At 45.8% G+C, this 18,855-nt stretch overlaps 2 protein-coding genes and 1 long non-coding RNA gene across 4 annotated transcripts in view; 1 reads left to right on the plus strand and 2 right to left on the minus strand.

Moving 5' to 3' along the window:
* PWP1 (PWP1 homolog, endonuclein) overlaps window positions 1–9,151 on the minus strand; it is a 43,117-nt gene extending 33,966 nt beyond the window's left edge. Inside the window, exons 1-4 of one of the 2 annotated variants that reach the window (XM_075938363.2) lie at window positions 8,906–9,151; window positions 8,735–8,793; window positions 1,938–2,125; window positions 812–897 (exon numbers count right to left, since the gene is read on the minus strand). In XM_075938363.2, coding sequence (XP_075794478.1) covers window positions 812–897; window positions 1,938–2,125; window positions 8,735–8,793; window positions 8,906–8,971 — 399 coding nt within the window. In that variant the 5' untranslated portion in view covers window positions 8,972–9,151. The remainder of the gene's footprint in view (window positions 1–811; window positions 898–1,937; window positions 2,126–8,734; window positions 8,794–8,905) is intronic. The other variant, XM_089781597.1, reaches the window with a different exon arrangement.
* Window positions 9,152–9,363: 212 nt separating this feature from the next.
* On the plus strand, window positions 9,364–16,971 carry LOC142830833 (uncharacterized). The gene is made up of 2 exons (XR_016350539.1): window positions 9,364–9,546; window positions 16,552–16,971. It is a non-coding gene; the product is annotated as an uncharacterized LOC142830833 (long non-coding RNA).
* Window positions 16,218–18,855, minus strand: part of ABTB3 (ankyrin repeat and BTB domain containing 3) — a 288,887-nt gene continuing 286,249 nt past the window's right edge. Inside the window, exon 17 of the mRNA XM_075938314.2 lies at window positions 16,218–17,446. Coding sequence (XP_075794429.1) covers window positions 17,351–17,446 — 96 coding nt within the window. The 3' untranslated portion in view covers window positions 16,218–17,350. The remainder of the gene's footprint in view (window positions 17,447–18,855) is intronic.

The raw sequence follows: 18,855 nt of genomic DNA on the forward strand, positions 1-18,855 counted from the left end.
CTTTCGGATCTGAAAGTTCTGCTCATCACCCCAAACTGACATTAGGATGGGATTTCCCCAGTCAGTGCTTGTTTCTCAGGCACAGAAACAGAGCTCCGGGCTCTGAAGCTGTTCCACGAATACCACGAACCATGACTTGTCTTTTACTACAGTCTTAACAATATATCTTTAAGAAATGATCATATCCCCTGTCAATATGGTTCTGCCCGTGGATCTGCAAATACCAGATGATCATGCATCCTATAGTTCCAATGATCAAGAGATGAGTGCAGAGTTGTGCAGGCTTATAGCTTCTGTCAGAAATAACAAACAGCAAAAAGTGTTATGCAGGTTTCTGGAATTTTTTAAGAGTGCAAAAATAAAGGCACACGTGGATAGAAAGCGTGGCAAATTGGCATAAAGCCAACCAAGTTATATTTTTCATATGCATGACGCCTAGTTCCCAGGATATCTAGGCAAGTCATTTTATCTCACTACACATTGTAGAAAATTCCCAGAAGGCATTGTGTCAGACAGCAACATGAAGTACACTGGGACTGCAAAGCACAGTACATAAGCACTCCTGCAAAGTACACAGAGCACTGATAAAAGCAGCCAAGTATACACTCACAAGCAATTTTGTAATTTGGGGTTCATGCCAATTTAATGTGTCAACCAAAGTCTGTAGTAGAGGTATGGCCTTAGGTGTCTAGGAATACTGCTAGGAATCCCATAAGCACTTTTTAAAATTGTATGTAGGATTTAGTTTATGCTGTTTAAGATACAAACACCTTCAAAGACAGCACAAGATTTAAAAAAAAAAAATACTTACAGTATCTTTAATGGTGACATAAGGATCATGTTCATTACTCCCATACACTGTAAGACCTGCTAAGGTATCTCCAAGGCTAACTGTATCTATAATGAGAATTTCAGTGTATCACAGTTATTAACAATTAAGGGGCATTTCTTGTCTACATGGCAATTTTTAGAGCATTAGCATCGTCTTGCTAGCTTGAGTCTGTTGACAGAGGTTGGGATACTTGCTGCCATGGGCTGTGTAGACCAACCCTAAGAGAGCTAAATCTTTACCAACATAGCTTGTTCCCTTCCCACATGCAAGGTGCAGCATGCTTCCTACACAGCCTGAGCACCTGCCCCCCTCCCCGCCCCCTTTGGAGTGAAGGTTTCACAGGAGGGGCTGCAGGAGCTTTGGAGCAGGGCAGAGCTTTGGGGGGAGGGGGGGTGGCAGAAGCAGGGCAGGGAGGCACTCATGGGCGGTGGCTGAAAGCAGAGCAATACAGCTCAAGGCTGCTTCATTTCGCTGGCTTCCACCCATGTTGCTCAGAGAAGGCAGCTTGGGAGAAGGGGTTGAACTGCTCCACACATTCAATAGTGGCAGCAGGAAGCACAGCAATTTGACTGGGGTCAGGTCATTCTACTTCACGCTACCCCTGGTTGAGCACAGGGGCAGGTCCCATCTCTGCTGCCAATACTAGTCCCCCTCTCTTCCCACTAATCCCTTGGGCCACATCTCTTGGGGGAGGGAGGGGAATGGAGGTGGGGAGGAGCAAGGGAGAACCAGGGAGTTTGTCTCAGGCCCAACTCCCTAGGGATGTCCCTGGTGGGGGCAGCCAATAGAGGGCAGGGAGAGGGAAGGGAAGAGAATGGGGTGGCCACCAGAGTTGGTACATTTGCCAGTGTTGGCTGCCTGTTTGGTAGGGATGGCCCTGGAAAGGGCCAGTAGCTCCATCTACTCCATTTCTTAGCTCCATTCAGATTACTCCCAACTTCTACCTGAATATGGGCAAATGGGCCTTTGAATCCTGAACTTGAAAGCACTTGTTAAGGAAACCTGTATAGCTATAGGCTACTGTCATGATTAGCGCACTGACTTAATCTAACAGAGATTCTTCATTTACTCTGCACTTTTGATGGCAGAAATAGATTTACCTTACCCGCATTCTCCTCTTCATCATATTTATCCAAAGCATATTCTGCCAGCTCATCATCATTCAGTTTTTCAGTGTCTTCCTCCTGGTCCCTATCTGCTTGTGCACGTTCAACTGCCTCACCACTAGCAACATCCATGCGGCCTTCTGCAGCCTGTCCATGTTCTTCTTCATCACTGCTATCTGCTTCTTCTCTGTATAAGGAGAAAACATTCACTGCATTATCAGTGTGGGTTGGTTAAGAGTTTGGGACATTTTCACTACTTTGCTTGGGGGACTGGTAATGAGCACTGGAATATTAACTTCCCTGCTCACATGATTTCAGTTACTGTCTCTATGCCAATGACTCTCAAATCCATATTTCCACTCCTTTCCTGTTTCTTTGTAGCCAGACCAGCATTTCAGCCCACCAATGATCTTTTCTCTCTGTCTTCCTGAGAGACTACAACTTATTTCTTACACACAGATGTGTTTGATCTTGGAATCCTCCATCACACAACCCCAAACTGTATCCAAATCTTGCTCTTTCTTCCACCACATTTTAAAGTCTAATCTTCCCGCTATGTCCCCATAAGCTGAAATTCTCATTTGTGTTTTCACTAGAAGACTTACCCAACGTTGTCTGGGTCCAACCCAGGGCAGCAAATCCTAACTGCTGACTTCTCCCCAGATCAGCCTGGGCTGGGGGAGGAGGCGGGCAGAGGAGCTTATGCCCTGGCTTCTGCTCTTCCTGGTCTGGCCAGAGGAAGGAGGGGGACCCATGTCCCCCCAGCTGTCAGTTACACTCCAGGGCTGGCTCAGGGGTGGCGTGGGGCCTGGACTGGGGGAGGAAAGAGCCATGCAGGCTGCTCATGTGCACTCCCGAGGACAGGCTAGGGTGTCAGCTGCTACCAGCCAGTGGCTTTCTGCTAGGGCATCTTCTAGCACCCTGTGATCATTCCACAGTATAACTCCCTCCTACTTTCCCTCACTTTCCATTTTGAGAGAAACAGTTTATTTCTAGGCACATCGCATTGTCCTGGCACAATCAAGACCATGCTTTAATTTAGGACCATCACATTTGGTATGCAGCTTCCTGTTATCCTATCTCTTATCGTTTAGGAAGAATTCTTGAACAAAAAGGACTCACTGATGGACAGACATACATTTTATAAATATATAATATCCAGTCTATAGGAAACTATAGACGAGTCAGCCTCACCTCAGGCCCCAGAAAAATCCTGGAGCGGAACCTCAAGAAATCCATTTTGAGGCACTTGAAAGAGGGGAAGTGATCAGGAATAGTCAACATGGATTCACCACGGGCAAGTCATGCCTGACCAATCTGATTAGCTTCTATGATGAAGTAACTGGCTCTGTGGATATGGGGAAGTAGGTGGATGTGATAGATCTTGACTTTAGCAAAGCTTTTGAGACAGTCTCCCACAGTGTTCTTGCCAGCAAGTTAAGGAAGTAAAGACTGGATAAATGGACTGTAAGGTAGATAGAAAACTGGATAGATTGTCAGGCTCAGCGAGTAGTGATCAACAGCTTGGTGTTCGTTTGGTGGTCGGTTTCAAGCAGAGTGCCCCAAAGACTGGTTCTAGGGCAGGTTTTGTTCAACACTTGTGGAGATAAGATTAACATCTACGCGGAACAGGGCTTTCTCAGCTTTTGCTCCCAGGCTGTGGAATTCTCTTCCTCGGGATAGTCACATAGCGCCAACGCTAGTGTTGTTCCAGTGTCAGGCTAAAGCCACCATTTTTACTCCTGCTTTTATTAATGTTTGAGTCTGTATGTGTGTGTTCCTCCTCTCTCTATGTTTTTAGCTGGTTATGTCCCTCTGAGGTCTCATATTTTAAATTTTTAATATATATTTGTATTTTTTTTTGTTTGTTCTTGTAAGCTGCCTTGAATATTTTAAATAGAAACGCGGGGTAAAAATATTTAAATAAATAATAAAATAAACAAACATCTTTATTAACGATCAGATTGAGGAGCCAGATTGCACTCTCAACAAGTTTGCAGATGCCACTAAGCTAGGGGGAGATGTAGTTAAGTTGGAGGGGAGGGATAGGGTCCAGAGTAACCTAGACAAATTGGAAGATTGGGCCCAAAAAAATCTGATGAGCTTCAACAAGTGTAGAGTCCTGCACTTTGGATGGAAGATTCCCAAGCACAGTTTCAAGCTGGGGACCAACTGGCTAAGCAGCAGTTTGGCAGAAAAGGATCAGGGGATAACAGTGGATGAGAAGCTGGGTATGAGGCAACAGTGTGCCCTTGTAGCCAAGAAGGCTAATGGCGTATTAGAGTGCATTAAGAGGAGCATTGCCAGCAGATCTAGAGAAGTGATTATTCCCCTTTATTTGGCACTGGTGAAGCCACATCTGGAGTATTGCATCCAGTTCTGGATCCAGTTCTGGGCCCCCCACATTAGAAGGGATGTGGATGCATTGGAGAGGGTCCAGCGGAAGCAAACCAAAATGATTAGGGGGCTGGAGCACATGACCTATGAGGAGAGGCTGAGGGATTTGGGCTCATTTAGTCTGCAGAAGAGAAGAATGAGGGGGAGATTGGATAGTAGCCTTCCATTTCTTGATGGGAGGTTCCAAAAAGGAAGGAGAGGGGCTGTTCTCAGTAGTGACAGAGGGCAGAACAAGGAGCAATGGTCTCAAGTTACAGTGGGAGAGGTCTAGGTTGAATATTAGGAAAAACTATTTCACTAGGAGAGTGGTGAAGTACTAGAATGGGTTACCTAGGGAGGTAGTGGAATCTCCATCCCTAAAGATTTTTAAGTCCCAGCTTGACAAAACCCTGGCTGGGATGATTTAGTTGGAGCTGGTCCTGCTTTGGGTAGAGGGTTGGACTTGACTTCCTGAGGTCTCTTCCAGCCCTAGGATTCTATGATTCATTATAGTAACCTCTCCAGTATCCCCAACATCAACCCCCCCACACTTCATCCTCCTAAAATGCAGCAGCTAAAATGTCTCCCTGCCTGATGTGACCACTCCAGCCACTCTCTGAAGGACTCCAGGGGCTCCAACAATTGTTTTCGCTTCCTTCCAAAAGAAGCACATACTTCATTAGTTGTGAATCAGGTAAAACTGCTATGGATACAAATTACATTTGCTACAGGGGAAAAAACCCTATCCCAAATACCCTAAACTTTCACAATGCTTCCTTTCCTAAGGCAACAATTTAGATTCTTCCAACATATAAAATGCAGATGTCTGAACATCAACATGTGAACAATGTAATGATTGTTGCAGTTTTGCTTTTCGCACACCACTTTGCAGGAGGACTCCCAACTGCTAACACTGGAGAGAACTCCACAAAAGGGATGTAAGTGACTAGTTGAGTGAGTACTCAACTAGTTGCTCCCCCCCATCCAGCTGCCTCTGTAACAGAGGCAGCGTGGGGGGGGGGGGGGAGGACAGGGCAGGGGCGGGAGCAGGAGCCGGTCTTGGGAGAAGCCGGTTTAAAAGCCGTATCCTCTCAGCACCATCTCTGCAGTGTGGGGGTGGGGGGCAGGAGAAGCAGAGCTGCAGCAGTCCCAGGTATGGCGTGAGCCAGAACTGTTCAGTCCTGGCTAGGAGCTAACCCCAATGTGGCTCTGCACTTTAAATATAGCAAGAGCCCAGCAGGCTCTTACTACATTTAAAGTGCAGAGCCGCAGTGGGCACCCCCCACCGCCCCGGCTTTAGCGAGTAATCGAGTCAATGGAAATTCCACCCACTACTCAGTTAATTAACTTATACTTAACATCCTTATCCCACAAGAGGCTTCTCCCTAGGGGATATTCTACTACCCGTACATTCAAAACTCTTGCTGACACCAACCAACAAAGATCCAGGGTAGAACACAAGCTTGCATCTAAGAAAACTACATCTAATGCAAAGGTCTTTCAGTTTTGAAAAAGCTTGTTGAAGAGCTATTTGTGTCATTTGTTTTTTAAAATATCTCTTGCCCTTCATATGACAGTAAAAACAGGTAGCAGGATAATTAAATATTCTAAATTTAAATCTGACTTGTGATCTTTGTACAGAAATAAAATGACAAGAGCACTAATGAATTCTATGAAGCACAAGATGTTAGAAAAAGGTCATAACATTTTTAGTGGAGAGGTAATTCTCTAAGCTTCCACACTGAATTTTAAGAAATTACATTTAAGAGACTCCTCAAATCTTGCATTGCATACTTCTCAAGTAAGGGTAGGAAATCCATAAGAAAAGGGCGCATGCAGTTTACAGTTTCACATGCAAAACTACTGGTAACAGCAGTAGAATTATAAACTAGTGCGGGGGAAAGGCGGAGAGAAGCGACCCATAAAAGTTAAGCTTCTTAACACAAAACACCAGAAATTCAGAAACATTTGCATTTTTAGGGACAGCCACTAGAACTTACTAAGTATGTTTTGAAAGCTCTATTAGTAAAGAAAAGGGTAAACTTAAAAAATGAAACCTGAAATTAGGTAAAGCAGGGCTGGTGAACCCATGCAGCCCCCAGCTTGCCTGGATCCAGACCCCAACACTCAGAACTGGGGAGTCCGCACTGGCTCTCCAGCTCCCCACCCGCAAGGCTGGAGCACACAAAATCTACTAGCTTGGGCCCACCTAAGCTCTGGTGTGCAAGGAGAATGTGGGGAGTATCTCTCTCACATTCAGGGGCTTCTCACTTGTGAGTGGTCCCTGACTGATTTTTCTGTGAGTCAGCAGCCCCCTGGCCCAAAAAAGGTTCCCCACCCCTGAGGTAGAGGGAAGCTGACAGTATTCACCTGAGTGCACATGGAATTCCTGGCACTTGGGGGCCCCGATATGACAATCAAATTAGTACTAGCACTGCACCAATGCAGAGCCCCAGTGGGACTATGGACCTGAACACGTTTTCTAACAAATAAATGTTGTTACCTTCCACTCAGGTAAAATGAGTAGTGTGCTATTTTTCAGTGAATGTAGGTAAGTATTCTTTATTTAACAGCAACTGTTTTTCATGTCTGCAACAGTGACAATTCCAAACATTCAAAACTCATGAATCAAGCATCTAAAACTCATGAGATGAGCTTAAAATTAGGGATGTTAAAATGTGGGTTCTTTTGGTAAACCTGCAACCACGGACATTTTCAGGGGTTACACATTCACACGTGGAGGGAGGGAGGGAGGGCCACCTCACGCAGAGCCACCTGCCTCCCCCCCCCCCCACGCTGCTGCCTGAGGCTTCCACAGAATCACCTGTCCCCCTTCAGATACAGAGGCCACTGATAGCTGGGGGGAGGTGCTTGTGTGTAACCGTGAGTCAAGCTCATCAGTTAACCGTTTAACTATGTATACTATCACATCCCTACTTAAAATCACGACATTAAAACTAAGTCTGAGATTCTTTGGCGAACCTTTTTTGGGTTGGGGGCTGCTGACCCACAGAAAAATCAGTCCGGGGTGGGGGAGGCCACACACAAGTGAAAAGTAAAAAAGAAAAACTAAACCCAATAATGAGAAAGACATTTCCCACACCAGGAGCCGGGGGGGGGGGGGGGGGGGGAGAGAAAGAGAGGGAGGAGGCAGAAGGGAGAGGAGGCGGCTAGTAGATTTTGTGTGCTCTAGCTCCACAATGGTAAGGTGGGGGAGCTGGAGCACTAGTGTGAGCTCCCCAATACTGGGCAGGACCCCCCGAGCCCCAGAGGCCAGATCCAGGCAATCCAAGGGCCTCCTCCAGCCTTAGGTTCCTCACTCCTGGCTTTAGTGGTCAACATTCAAATTTTACTCCATAACCAGCAGGGCTAGAAACTCACTCTTTTTAAACATGGAAGCTTAGAATCTTGCCTAATTGCAAAAGCTGACAACATTCCTTACTAGTGGCAAGTATAGATGAGTAATTGACCTATTTCCTAGACTCATAACTCATATAAAGCTTGTTCAAGGCCATGGCTATACACTGCAGTTAACCTGGGGCTCTGGCACCCAGATCTCACCTATTAGGGATGTGACCAACTAGTCAATTAGTCACTTTCCCCCCCACCTCCGCTGCCTCTATCAGAAAGAGGCAACAAGAGAGCGGGGAGAGGGCTTGAAAGGGTCAGTACCACGTGGACCCTGGGCTCCATGCGGTGCTGCTACTTTGAAACACCACAGGATGCACAGAGTCAGACTGACTGAGTCACCTGTTGACTCCATGCTCCCTGCAGCACTTTCACCTGGGGCTGTTGCTACATCCTTATTGATTAACTGAATAGTTGATGCACATTACATCGACTATTCAATTAGCCAATTAATCTAAATTTAACATCCCTACTACGTATATTTGGGGGAGACATTCGGCTACTGCTGTTATGCTGAGACACTCTAGGATTCTTTCCCAATGAACAGTGGCTTTGTCTACACTTAACAGTTTAAAGCAGGGAATTGCTTAAAACTCAGTGTGGCCAGGGCACAAGTGCTGGGAGAGAGCTCTCACAGCACTCTATGTAAGCCACCTATGCAATGGGAGTAGCTAACAGCTCTGAGTGCTCGGTCCCAGCGCTGTAGCCTGGTTCACACTGGTGTTTCACAACACTGTAACGGGCTGCACTGGGGGAGGGGAGGAAGTGTTGGAGGGGGTGGGTGTTTTTCACACCCTTGAGCCAGAAAGTCACAGGGCTGTAAAATGCCAGTGCAGACTAAGTCCTCGCTGCCAACGGGCAGGATCCAGCCCCCGTTAGGGCAGAGCCCCTCCCCCAGCACGCCCGTGATTAAAGCCCCTCCAGGCCAGGGGCTGTTCAGTGCGTACCCTGGGCCACACGGGGGGGGGGGGGGGGGGAAGAGTCTCCCCCCGCCAGGCAGGCGGACACTCACCGCAGCGTCTCCGCGGCCTCCCCAATGAGCCGCTTCAGCTCCTCGGCGCTGAGCCGCACCTGGAAGGGGAGACAGGCTGAGATCCAGCAGCCGGGGAGCGCGCCGCAGCGGGAGGGAAGGGGGGGGGCGGAGGAAAAGGCACGTTTTCCAGCTCGAGGGGGGGGGTCTCACCTTGTCGGGCGTTTCCTTGGCAACCGCCTTGCGCACCCAGGTGGCGCAAGTCACGGGGCCGCTCATGGCTCCGGCCGCAGCACGTGCCGCCGGCTACTCTGGACTCGCACGCTGCCGCACGAACGGTCGCGTTCCTGATGACGTAGCTGCAAACTTGACAACTGCTCGGGGCCAGGGGAGGAGGGGAAGACGAGCCGCGTGAGGTCATCACCAAGCGCCCGAGCCGAGGCCTGGAAGGCAGGGGCGGGTCAGAATCTGAGGCCCCCAACCCGAGCAGGAGAGGGAGGGAGCTCAGCCAATGAGGGGGGGCAGGGCCAGAGGGTCCGGAAGCTAGTGGGCGTGGCCAAGGGGTGGGGCAGGGAGCTGGGACGTGGGGGAGGGGCGAGGGAAGGTGCTGGCTGCGCACGCGCAGGGCGGGAGCGGTGTTTGTCCTTTCCGCGGCGGGGCGGGGGCTGGTGCAGGGCGCCAGGCTGAGCGCTGCGTGCGCGCGCATCTGTCCCGTGCCGGCCGTTTGAGCGGAGCTGTTAACCGGCGTTCAGGGCCGCGCCAGGTGGTTTCCAGCGCGAGGAGCGATGCGCTGAGGCGAGCGTGTCCCGCCTGCGGACACAGCCTGAGTCTAGCGGCTTGTGTGTCTGAATCCGGTAGGCGCGAGCTGCAGCAGTCTCCTTGCTCACAGGATCCAGGCCCGCCCTCTGGGGAGAGGGGGGGGGAGCTAATTTAAAGGTGGCTCAGGGCCCAGTGATTTAAAAGGGCTCTGGACTCCTGCCGTGGCAGCAACAGCGGCTGGAGCTTCGGGTGACTCAGGCTGGGCAGTGCTGACCGGCTGGTGTGGAGTAGGGCTGCAATAGCATAGTCGATTAACTGATAAGCAAAAGCTTATGGGCTAATGCAATAGAGAGACGCATTCCCTGCCCCCCACCCCAGAAAATTTTTCAGCAGGTGGGCTCCGGCCAGGTCCAGGACTTACCTCCACTGTGGCTCTGCCTTCAAAGTGTATTAGGAAGCAGGCAGACAGCCTGGCTCAGTTCTGGCTTGTGCTGGCTCCAGGAGCTCAGCTCAGCTCCCCTGTGACAGCCAGTCTGTGAGGGGAGCTGGCTTTTAAACTGGCTCCCCTTACAGATCAGCTCCCACCTGACAGTCCACGCTGCTACCTCTGGCAGGGGTCCCCTCGGGAGTGGGGCCAAAGTGCACTGGCTACGGGCCCCCACCCCATGGGGACCTTAGAATAGTCAAGTAATAGGAATTCATAAGGTTAATTGACTATTCAATTAACCGATTATTTAACATGCCTGATGTGTGGGGAGGGGGATAGCCACTAGCCCCGCCTCTTCCACCTACAGCCCTGTCTCTTCTGTCCAAGGCCCTACCCCTGGCTACTGGCCCCCACCCCATGGGAACTAGAGAATAGTCAAGTAATAGGAATTCATAAGGTTAATTGACTATTCAATTAACCGATTATTTAACATCCCTGATGGGGGGGGGAGGGAGGATACCCACTAGCCCCACCTCTTCCACCTATAGCCCTGTCTCTTCTGTCCAAGGCCCTACCCCTTTTGTGAGGTCCAGGAACCAAGTTCCCCTACATTGTCCAGGGCCTAGCGAAGTCTGTCATCCAGCAATCCTGTGCCCTGAGTTCTGTCCCTCTGCTTATTCTGAGCCACTTGCAAACTACATTTCTTCCAGTCTGCTTCTTATACTACTGATTGCCAAACTATTGCCTAGCCTCAGAGTTTGGAATAGGAGAGCCTCACATGGCTTAGCTTCTGATCAGGCTTTGCTATATGTCTCTATTGTTTTCGGTAGTGGCCTCTATCATGTCTGGCTATCTCACTCATTTAATTGTTTCTTCCATTTAACCTGTAAGAAGCATACAACACCTATGAGCTTTAACCAGGTCTCTGATTGTCTGCTTCTTCTAATTCTCTCAGGCTGTCTACACTGCTGGCTTTTGCCTGCAGAGAGTATGCTAATGAAGTGCTTATTAGTAACTTTCTTGCACTTCATTTGCATAATCTCAGCCCAAGGCTTTTTGCACAAGAAGGTTTTGTACAAAAACTAGCAGTGTAGACGGATCCGTTTTGCGCAAAAAAAACCCTTTTGCGCAAGATCCTTATGCTTCAAAAAAGGAGGTATACAGAGCATACGCAAAAGGGTTTTTGCACAAAATGGATCCGTTTACACTGTTAGTTTTTGCGCAAAAAGCCTCGGGCAGAGATTATGCAAATAAAGCATGAGAAGTTGCTAATGAGCGCAAAACGGATCCGTCTACACTGCTAGTTTTTGTACAAAACCTTCTTGTGCAAAAAGCCTTGGGCTGAGATTATGCAAATGAAGTGCAAGAAGTTACTAATAAGCACTTCATTAGCATACTTTCTGCTTTTTTGCGGGCAGCGTAGACATAGCCCTAGGGTCTCAGGTCAGCCTGCTGCCTGCCTGCTATCAGCAAAAACACTGTTCATCTCTCTCATTAGTAGATCTGACCAGCTCACTCACCTCAAGTCCCTTATCTTCTACACTAAGTTATAGCTTCCCAGTTCTTCTGATGTCAGGGCCGGATTGAGGGGGGGCTAGCTGGGCAGCTGCCCAGGGTGCCAACCTATGGGGGGTGCCTGATGGCAGCTGGAAGGGGTGCCGTACGCGCGGTGCACCTTAAAGCTGCCATCAGGCGCCACGGGGCCAGGGGCCGCATGGCACCCCTTAGGGCTGCAATCAGGCCCCATGTGCCCAACTGCAACTGTAAGATGTGAAGTGTACCTGGGGGCAGAGCCGCACATGCATCGTGTGCCCGTTGCCCGGGGTGCAGGAATGGCTCGAACCGGCCCTGACTGATGTTCATCATGCTGGCCTCCTCATGTCTCTGGACTTCTCACACTTTTGTTCTGGAGTAGTGTTTCTTAAACTTTTTAAGACTGAGGAACACCAAACAATTTTTTTTATGGGGAACACCAAAGATTTTTTGTTGAGGGGGAAAAAAAAAGGTCGGGGGAAGAAAGGGATCCGGGGCAAAGTTACTGAGCAAATCCATCAAAATTGGGGGCTAAACGAACAAGAACAACCACCTTGCACTGTTTCAAAATATGAATGTCAGCCTCTGTATCATTGTGTGTGTCTAAACTATACTGCCTGTGTCTGATCTAAGTAATAAACTGTTTGGAAAGGTATCAACTATTTTCCCTCCTGAACACCGAGTGAATTACACTGTGCTTAGTAAATAATAAAGGTGTTCCTAAGGTATGTCCTCTCTAAAAACACTTTCCCAGGAACAAAAATTAAATTAACACCATTGATCTGTCCAGTGGCCTGTATCAGATGCTTCAGAGAAAGTGCAGGAAATAAAATTCCATAATTGCACAACTAACTCATAGAAATGTTTGTTTTCCTTTTTCCCTTCCAAATGATGGAATTCTACACACCATATCTCATTAAATTATCATATGATGGGAAAATATCAATTGAAACAAAGTAAGAATATGGCCTTTATTAAAATAAGCTGCAGTCATGGCTGGGAACTACAAGCATGGGAAAATGTTTAAATGAGGTTAAGGTAAGGAGTATTTCACATAATAAAATATAAGTGTTTGACAGCAAAATTGAAACTTGGCAGACAGCATGACTATAGTATTTTATCCATATGTCAAGCAGACAGCACTCTAGGGCGTTTTCCATTTTTATTGTGCGCCTTCTGAGTGCTGGAGAGAGTAGGAAGTAATATCTATCAAAATACAATGTTTATAATGAGCTTCTGGCATTTCCCGTGCCCCGTTTGCTTCATCCGTTTGTTGTGTCTTGTCTTGTATTTATAAAGTGATAGCCCAATGAGGCCCAACACTAGCTACAGCCTCTGGGGTCATTGAGTAGAAGTAATTCCCATGCTGGTGTTCTGCTGTACTTTATATTTTAGTTACTGTACTGAAACTCCTTCCTCCATACTGCAAGAAATCATTTCTTCCCTGTACCTTTTGGTCACATGATGCTCCCCTACTGGGACCTCAGGAAAGCTCTATGTAAACACAGAGCCTCAATGCCATCACTTAACCCCATGTGATGGAGAAAGGCAACTGGAACATGTGACATTGGTCAAGCCAGGTAGAACAAGGCATTGGGTGGTTTTACAAGAGCTGTGCAACGGCCTGAGGGACTTCCTCTACTCATGAAAGTGGAATCCTTCTGCTGGATGAAGCCTGCAGCAACTAGGGGTAATACCTACGGATTCCTTTTCAACAATACAACATGGAACTGGCTTAACCCCCCCCCCCCCCCCCCCCCAGTAACCTGGAAAATTACTCACCACCCTTGCATATCTGAGAGGCAATACTTCCCCATTTGTAAGCACAGGGTCTGAGCGCAGAAAAGAAAGTTTTAATGAAAGGAGGGAAGTCACCTGACATTAATTAGGGGGAAAAAATTACAAACAGGATTCATAAAGCTGTGAGCAGGACACCCAGCCCAGAGTGTGCGGGGAAGTGTCTTCTGCCTCATATCCTTGAGTTCTACAACCAGACATTCCTTTATTGTATCCTACTCTGTGCTTCCATAGCCCACTCACAGTGGTTCTCCTTGGTCATGAAGGACCCAGGGTTCAGAGGTGTGTCTTGTGTGAGTTTGCCTCTGGACCCGGGGAACAAAGCCATCTTGCTTGCTTTGCCATCTGAGTACTTGCTCTGGCTGGACACGGCCCCAGTTCCTCACCACCTGGCCACCCCACCAATCGCTGTTTCTTGCTTCCTGGCTGCCTTGCCAACTCTTGATTAGGGATGTGAAGGTTTAACCCAGGCCTACTCAATGTGCGGCCCATGGGCTGCATGGGGCCTGTGGCCCGTTTGTGGCCCACAGTGTGTTTTGGGTTTATGTGGGGTTCAACATGCAGCCTGCGGCTGGGATCCTTTGAACATGGCCTCCACTGGGAACATGCGCCACAATAGCGAGTCAATATAATATTCTTCTGTTGATATGCATTTTAGTAATTAAATTCTTGGACTGTCAATGCTCTTTAAGTGCTGTCATACGGGTGGAAATCAGGTAAATACTGCATTTTATTAATATCAGCAGAACTGATATTTAAGTTGCATTTAAGTTGCGGCCCTTGGCATGTGCTGTGAGTATCATTGTGGCTCGCGGGGCTTCCAAAGTTGAGTAGCCCTGGTTTAACTGGTTAACCTGTAAGTTGCTTACCACTTAAAGTTAACCAGGGGGGCTGGAGCAGTTCCCTGCCTGTCGTGGGCAAGGGGCTGTTCCACCCCTATACAGGGCCCACTGTGGACAGGGGATGTTGCAGTTTAGCATAAACCCCTTCTCCAGCAACTAAACTGAAGAAGGGGACTCATAATGGAAAAAGCATGACCACATAAGGGGCAAGTTTATACTTATAATGCTGCCTTGTAATGCGGCTGTATGAAGATGCTCTATGCCATAGGTTCCCAAACTGGGGGGTGCGAAGAAATTCTGCCGTGGCGGGGGGGGCAGTCCATCCGATAAAAAAATTCAGGGGAGGATGGAGCATTCCGGGCAGACTTCAAAATGGCTGCCTTAAAAAGGGCAATGCCTGCTCTGCTCTTAAAAGGGCAACTTTTTTTTGTTTTTAACAAGTTTCAGCCCCGGTCAGGTCCTTTGTTTTTATTTTTATGCTCAACAAGCGTTGCTGCTTTTTTGGGGGGGGACAGGAGGAAGGGAGGATCTGTGAGGGTTTCTCCAAAATCAAAAAGGGGCATGATGCCAAAAAGTTTGGGAACCACTGCTCTTTGGGAAGGTCAAACAGCTGAACAATTTAATGTAGGGCCAGCCATGGGAGTTGTTGGGAGAGTGTGTGATGTGCTGGTATCTCTCAGAGTCACAAAGGAGCCAATTCAAAGGTGCTTAGCGGAGCCCGTGGGCACATTCAAGCTCCACTAGGATTAGCTCCTCACCAGGGCCATTCCATGGTGATGCTCTCATTCTTTTAAACTGCTCTTCCCAAAGCATACTTCTTCTGTGACCCCTAGTTTATATAATTGCTGCAGCATTACGACTCCAACATCGGGTCACCCAGATCTTCATGTATCCAAATTGTCTAGTTTGTACAAATATGCTTATACTTAGTTAAAGTACGAGCAGTCGTACTTAGGCAACTTGAATGTGCAGGATTCAGGGCTGTAGACTGAATGCTTCTTGGAGCAGGGACCGTGTCTTTTCCATGTTCTGTACAATGCCACTCGTCATACTTTGAGTGCTGAAGTAAAAAACTGTCAGCACTCCCAGCTGTGAAATCCATAAAATCATAAAGATCATGGTATCCTGTTACTAGAAGAATCCCAACCCTGCTGCTGTTTGAATTATACAGTGAAATACCTGAACTGGAAAAAGGAAAAACAAAAAAAATTCACTGTAGCCATTTCCTAGGCTAGAAAAACTGCAATTTTTATTGAACAGAGATGGCTCATAAACACATTCAAAAGAGCTCCACCTGCTGTTCAGGAGTCTTCATTGCAATCTAATAATCTTTGAAGGGAGCTGTATGAAATTGAATTAAAATATTAATCTGCTATGTTTATTAATAAACTTTGCCTCCCAAATACAGAACAGTCGACTATTATTTAAAGTATGAAAATATATAACTATTGGTATAATTTAAATCAAACCTTTGAGGTAACAAATGTACAAAAAAAGGCAGTCAATGTATTAACTTTAAACATTTTAAATCAACAGAACACATTTTCCAGAGGTAAACATAAAAAACAGCTATTTGTGGTTTTTACAAGCCACCTAAAAGAATATAAACCTCAAGTGCCAAATGACTAGATAGTTGCTGGAACTCTCCTGAAGCTGTATTAATAGTTCACTTTCAATGGGCCCCTAAATTGAAAAGTGTGAAGCATGAGAAGCTGACCATATAGCATTTACTATCCAAAGGCAAGAGAAAACTGGAATTTTTTTTAGAGCCTGATCCAGTGTAACATTTAAGCACATGCTTTTAACTTTAAGCAAGTGAGTGGTGAGATTAAGGGGACTTTTCACATGCTTAAAGTTAAGCAAATGCTTTGCTGGATTGGGCCCTTAATTCCATTATAAAAAGGGGGGGAGGCTAATAATATAATCTTTTGAAAGAGGAATTTAAGCATTTCTGTAGAGTGCCTAAAAAGTATAGGCCTGTTAATTGGCACAAATAAATAACGTTGTAACTTGCATTAACATGAATGGGATTTGCATACCTGCCTGTTTAGTGAAAACTGGTGATATTTTCACCACACTGAAAATGGTCCTTTTGGCAGTTGTGTTCACACCTGCATATACAAAACCCATATTACACCTGCCCCAAAATAATGTGACAAATTTACTATCAATAAAACCATATTTTAATGCCAATGATTAATAAAAGTTCATATTTCAATATTGCTCACAACAATAATATACAATTTGCACAAAACATGGCTGTCCAACAAGAATATTTTGCAGGCTATAATATATATATTATTTTCCTTAAAGAACTAAGTGCCAGAGTTCATGCAAATAAATTTAAAGCAATAACACAACATGAGCAATCTTGTTTGGTTTTTTAACAAATTATCAAACCCATTCAGACAGAGACATCAGGATACAGCTAGATAGGTTATATACACGTTTTGTTGTGGCCCTTTCTGCATTCAACTATGGATTTCTTCTTCCCATACCAGGTCCCTATTAAAGACGGGGCCAAATAGAATTCTGAGTATTCTCCACCCACTTGGACCACTAGAAACTCAAGCACTTGCCTTCTACTGTAGATGACTATGAAGGAGGCACTTATCCATTGACCTCGTACGTGGGCAAGTAACCTTCTCCAAAGCTAACTTCAGTCCTGATCCACAGTCTCAACCACATTTGTAGCGGGTGGCTGTCACTCCATCTCTCCTGTTTGTGACTGGTCCTAAGGATGATTTGCTTCATCTCCAGAAGTCTTTAAAGTTGGAACGCCCAAACTAGAGAACTAAACAGCAGTGCACCACACAGCACACCCACCTAAGTGACCAGATTTGTACAGTGAATGACATGTATCCTCTGATTTGAAATTTACATGTAATATACACAAATAAAGCTATTCTATCAAGGTGCAAGTTTATTAGTTTCTGGTGTGTTCCCTTGAAGTTTGTTTGTTTTTGGCCTATACACAAAACTACCAACAGAGTTTATACAAGAATGGTCTGTCTGATATAGTTCATTATGTGGATCCAATTATACAGTCCCTACAAAGAAAAATACCTATTGACTTCACTGCAAGTTTTGCTTACATATTAGACCAGACCCAGGAAATTAAATTGATCTCTGCTGTTATTCCTTTGTTATTCAGTGCATTTACAATCCGTGTGAAGTAGCAGGATCTGTTTTTTCCGAGAAGGAATCAGTTTTACTGATCTGAACCAGCACTTGTATTCATACATGAGTAAATTTCTATAGTCCATAGACCAAATCTTGTTCTCCTTAATTTTGATGAGACTACTTCTGTTTGGGTAAAGGAGCAAGATTTGGCCCTATGTGCAAATTTTTAAAGTCCTTTGGCATTATTCCATACTTGTTGGCCTCAGGTGCTGCCTAAAAGAAAGGGATATTTAAAAAAAAGATGAAATGCAATTATATTAAATCATGCTATAGATTAGCCTTACCAGCTAAACACTTGTGCATAGAATGTCACTCCCCTAAAACTCAGATTGCCAGTATTTTCTCAGCAAGCTTCAATTCATGAAAATGCTTTACACCCACACCTGGGCTTCAATCTGCAGCCTGTAAATATGTGATACTTCCAACAAAAATCACTTCAAGTTTGAAGGCCCTGTTCCACCCAAGCACTTAAATACTTTAATAATCCTGTCTCTGTTTAACAAAACACTTAATAAGTAGGTGCTGAATTTTAATTTTAAAACACATGCTTAAGTACAACTGAACCAAAAGCTCTTAAGCACAGGCTTAAGTATTCTGCAGGAGAGGGATGCTTAAAGTCACACATCTTAAGCACATGCTTAATTGCTTTGATGAATTAAGGCCAACATGCACAAGGACATTAGGATTGTGACTTCAGGGCATATTCTTTTGGGAGCCTCTTGTTGATAACCACAGTTTTGCATATGGAGAGAGGGAGATATATCCTTTAGAGCAGTATTTCTCAATGCCTGATGCATGGGCCAACACTAGTCCCTTGAGAGCTCCCTGACACAATTTAGGAAGGCAGAAACTGGTCCCTGGTGTCAAAAAGATTAAAAAACAGGTTAAAAATTATAGGCCTGATCCAACTCCCACTGAAGTCAATGGAAGATTCCCATTGATATAAGTGGGAGTTAGCTCTGGCTCTAAAATAAGGGCTTGTCTCTATTATGCTGCAGATCAACACCAGAGAGATCAATCCACCAGCTGTTAATTTATCACATCTGCTTAGACATGATAAATCAATCTCCGAGTGCTCTCCTATCGACTCTGGTACTTGTCCTGGTGAAGAAGAGTAGCCAGCGTCAATGTGAGAGGAGCCCCCGCCAACCTTAATGCACAGAAGGTGCCACAATAAGTACATTGATGGCAGGGATTAGTATAGACAAATCCTAAAAGTGTAATTTTTGCTCTATTGCAGATAAATCTCTCTTTAAACCCAGCTTCCCCCATTTTGTAACTTGGTTATAAGAATTCACTCAGAAGCTTTGCATACATAGTCTCAAACTAAAATTATTTTACACTTGAAAAGAAGATCTGGCTAACCAGATTAAAGAAAAAAAATCTTGACTGGTTTAAAATACTGTTTTGTATTTGTACAATGTTGACATTGGGTTTACAAAATGGCATTTGGCAAGGCATGAATCCTAATCTCTCTGAAGATTTTAAAAGATTTAACATCAGCGACCAAAGGTTAAAATATTCTAAGGTGCACTCAATGAACTTGTTTTCAAAAATTTCCCTAAGATATTTTAGCAATGATAATGTGCTAAGGGTCTCATTACATGACTGAATACATAAAG

This window comes from Pelodiscus sinensis, chromosome 1 (genome assembly GCF_052426305.1).
Source record: "Pelodiscus sinensis isolate ZL-2025 chromosome 1, ASM5242630v1, whole genome shotgun sequence".
NCBI classification, from domain to species: domain Eukaryota; kingdom Metazoa; phylum Chordata; order Testudines; family Trionychidae; genus Pelodiscus; species Pelodiscus sinensis.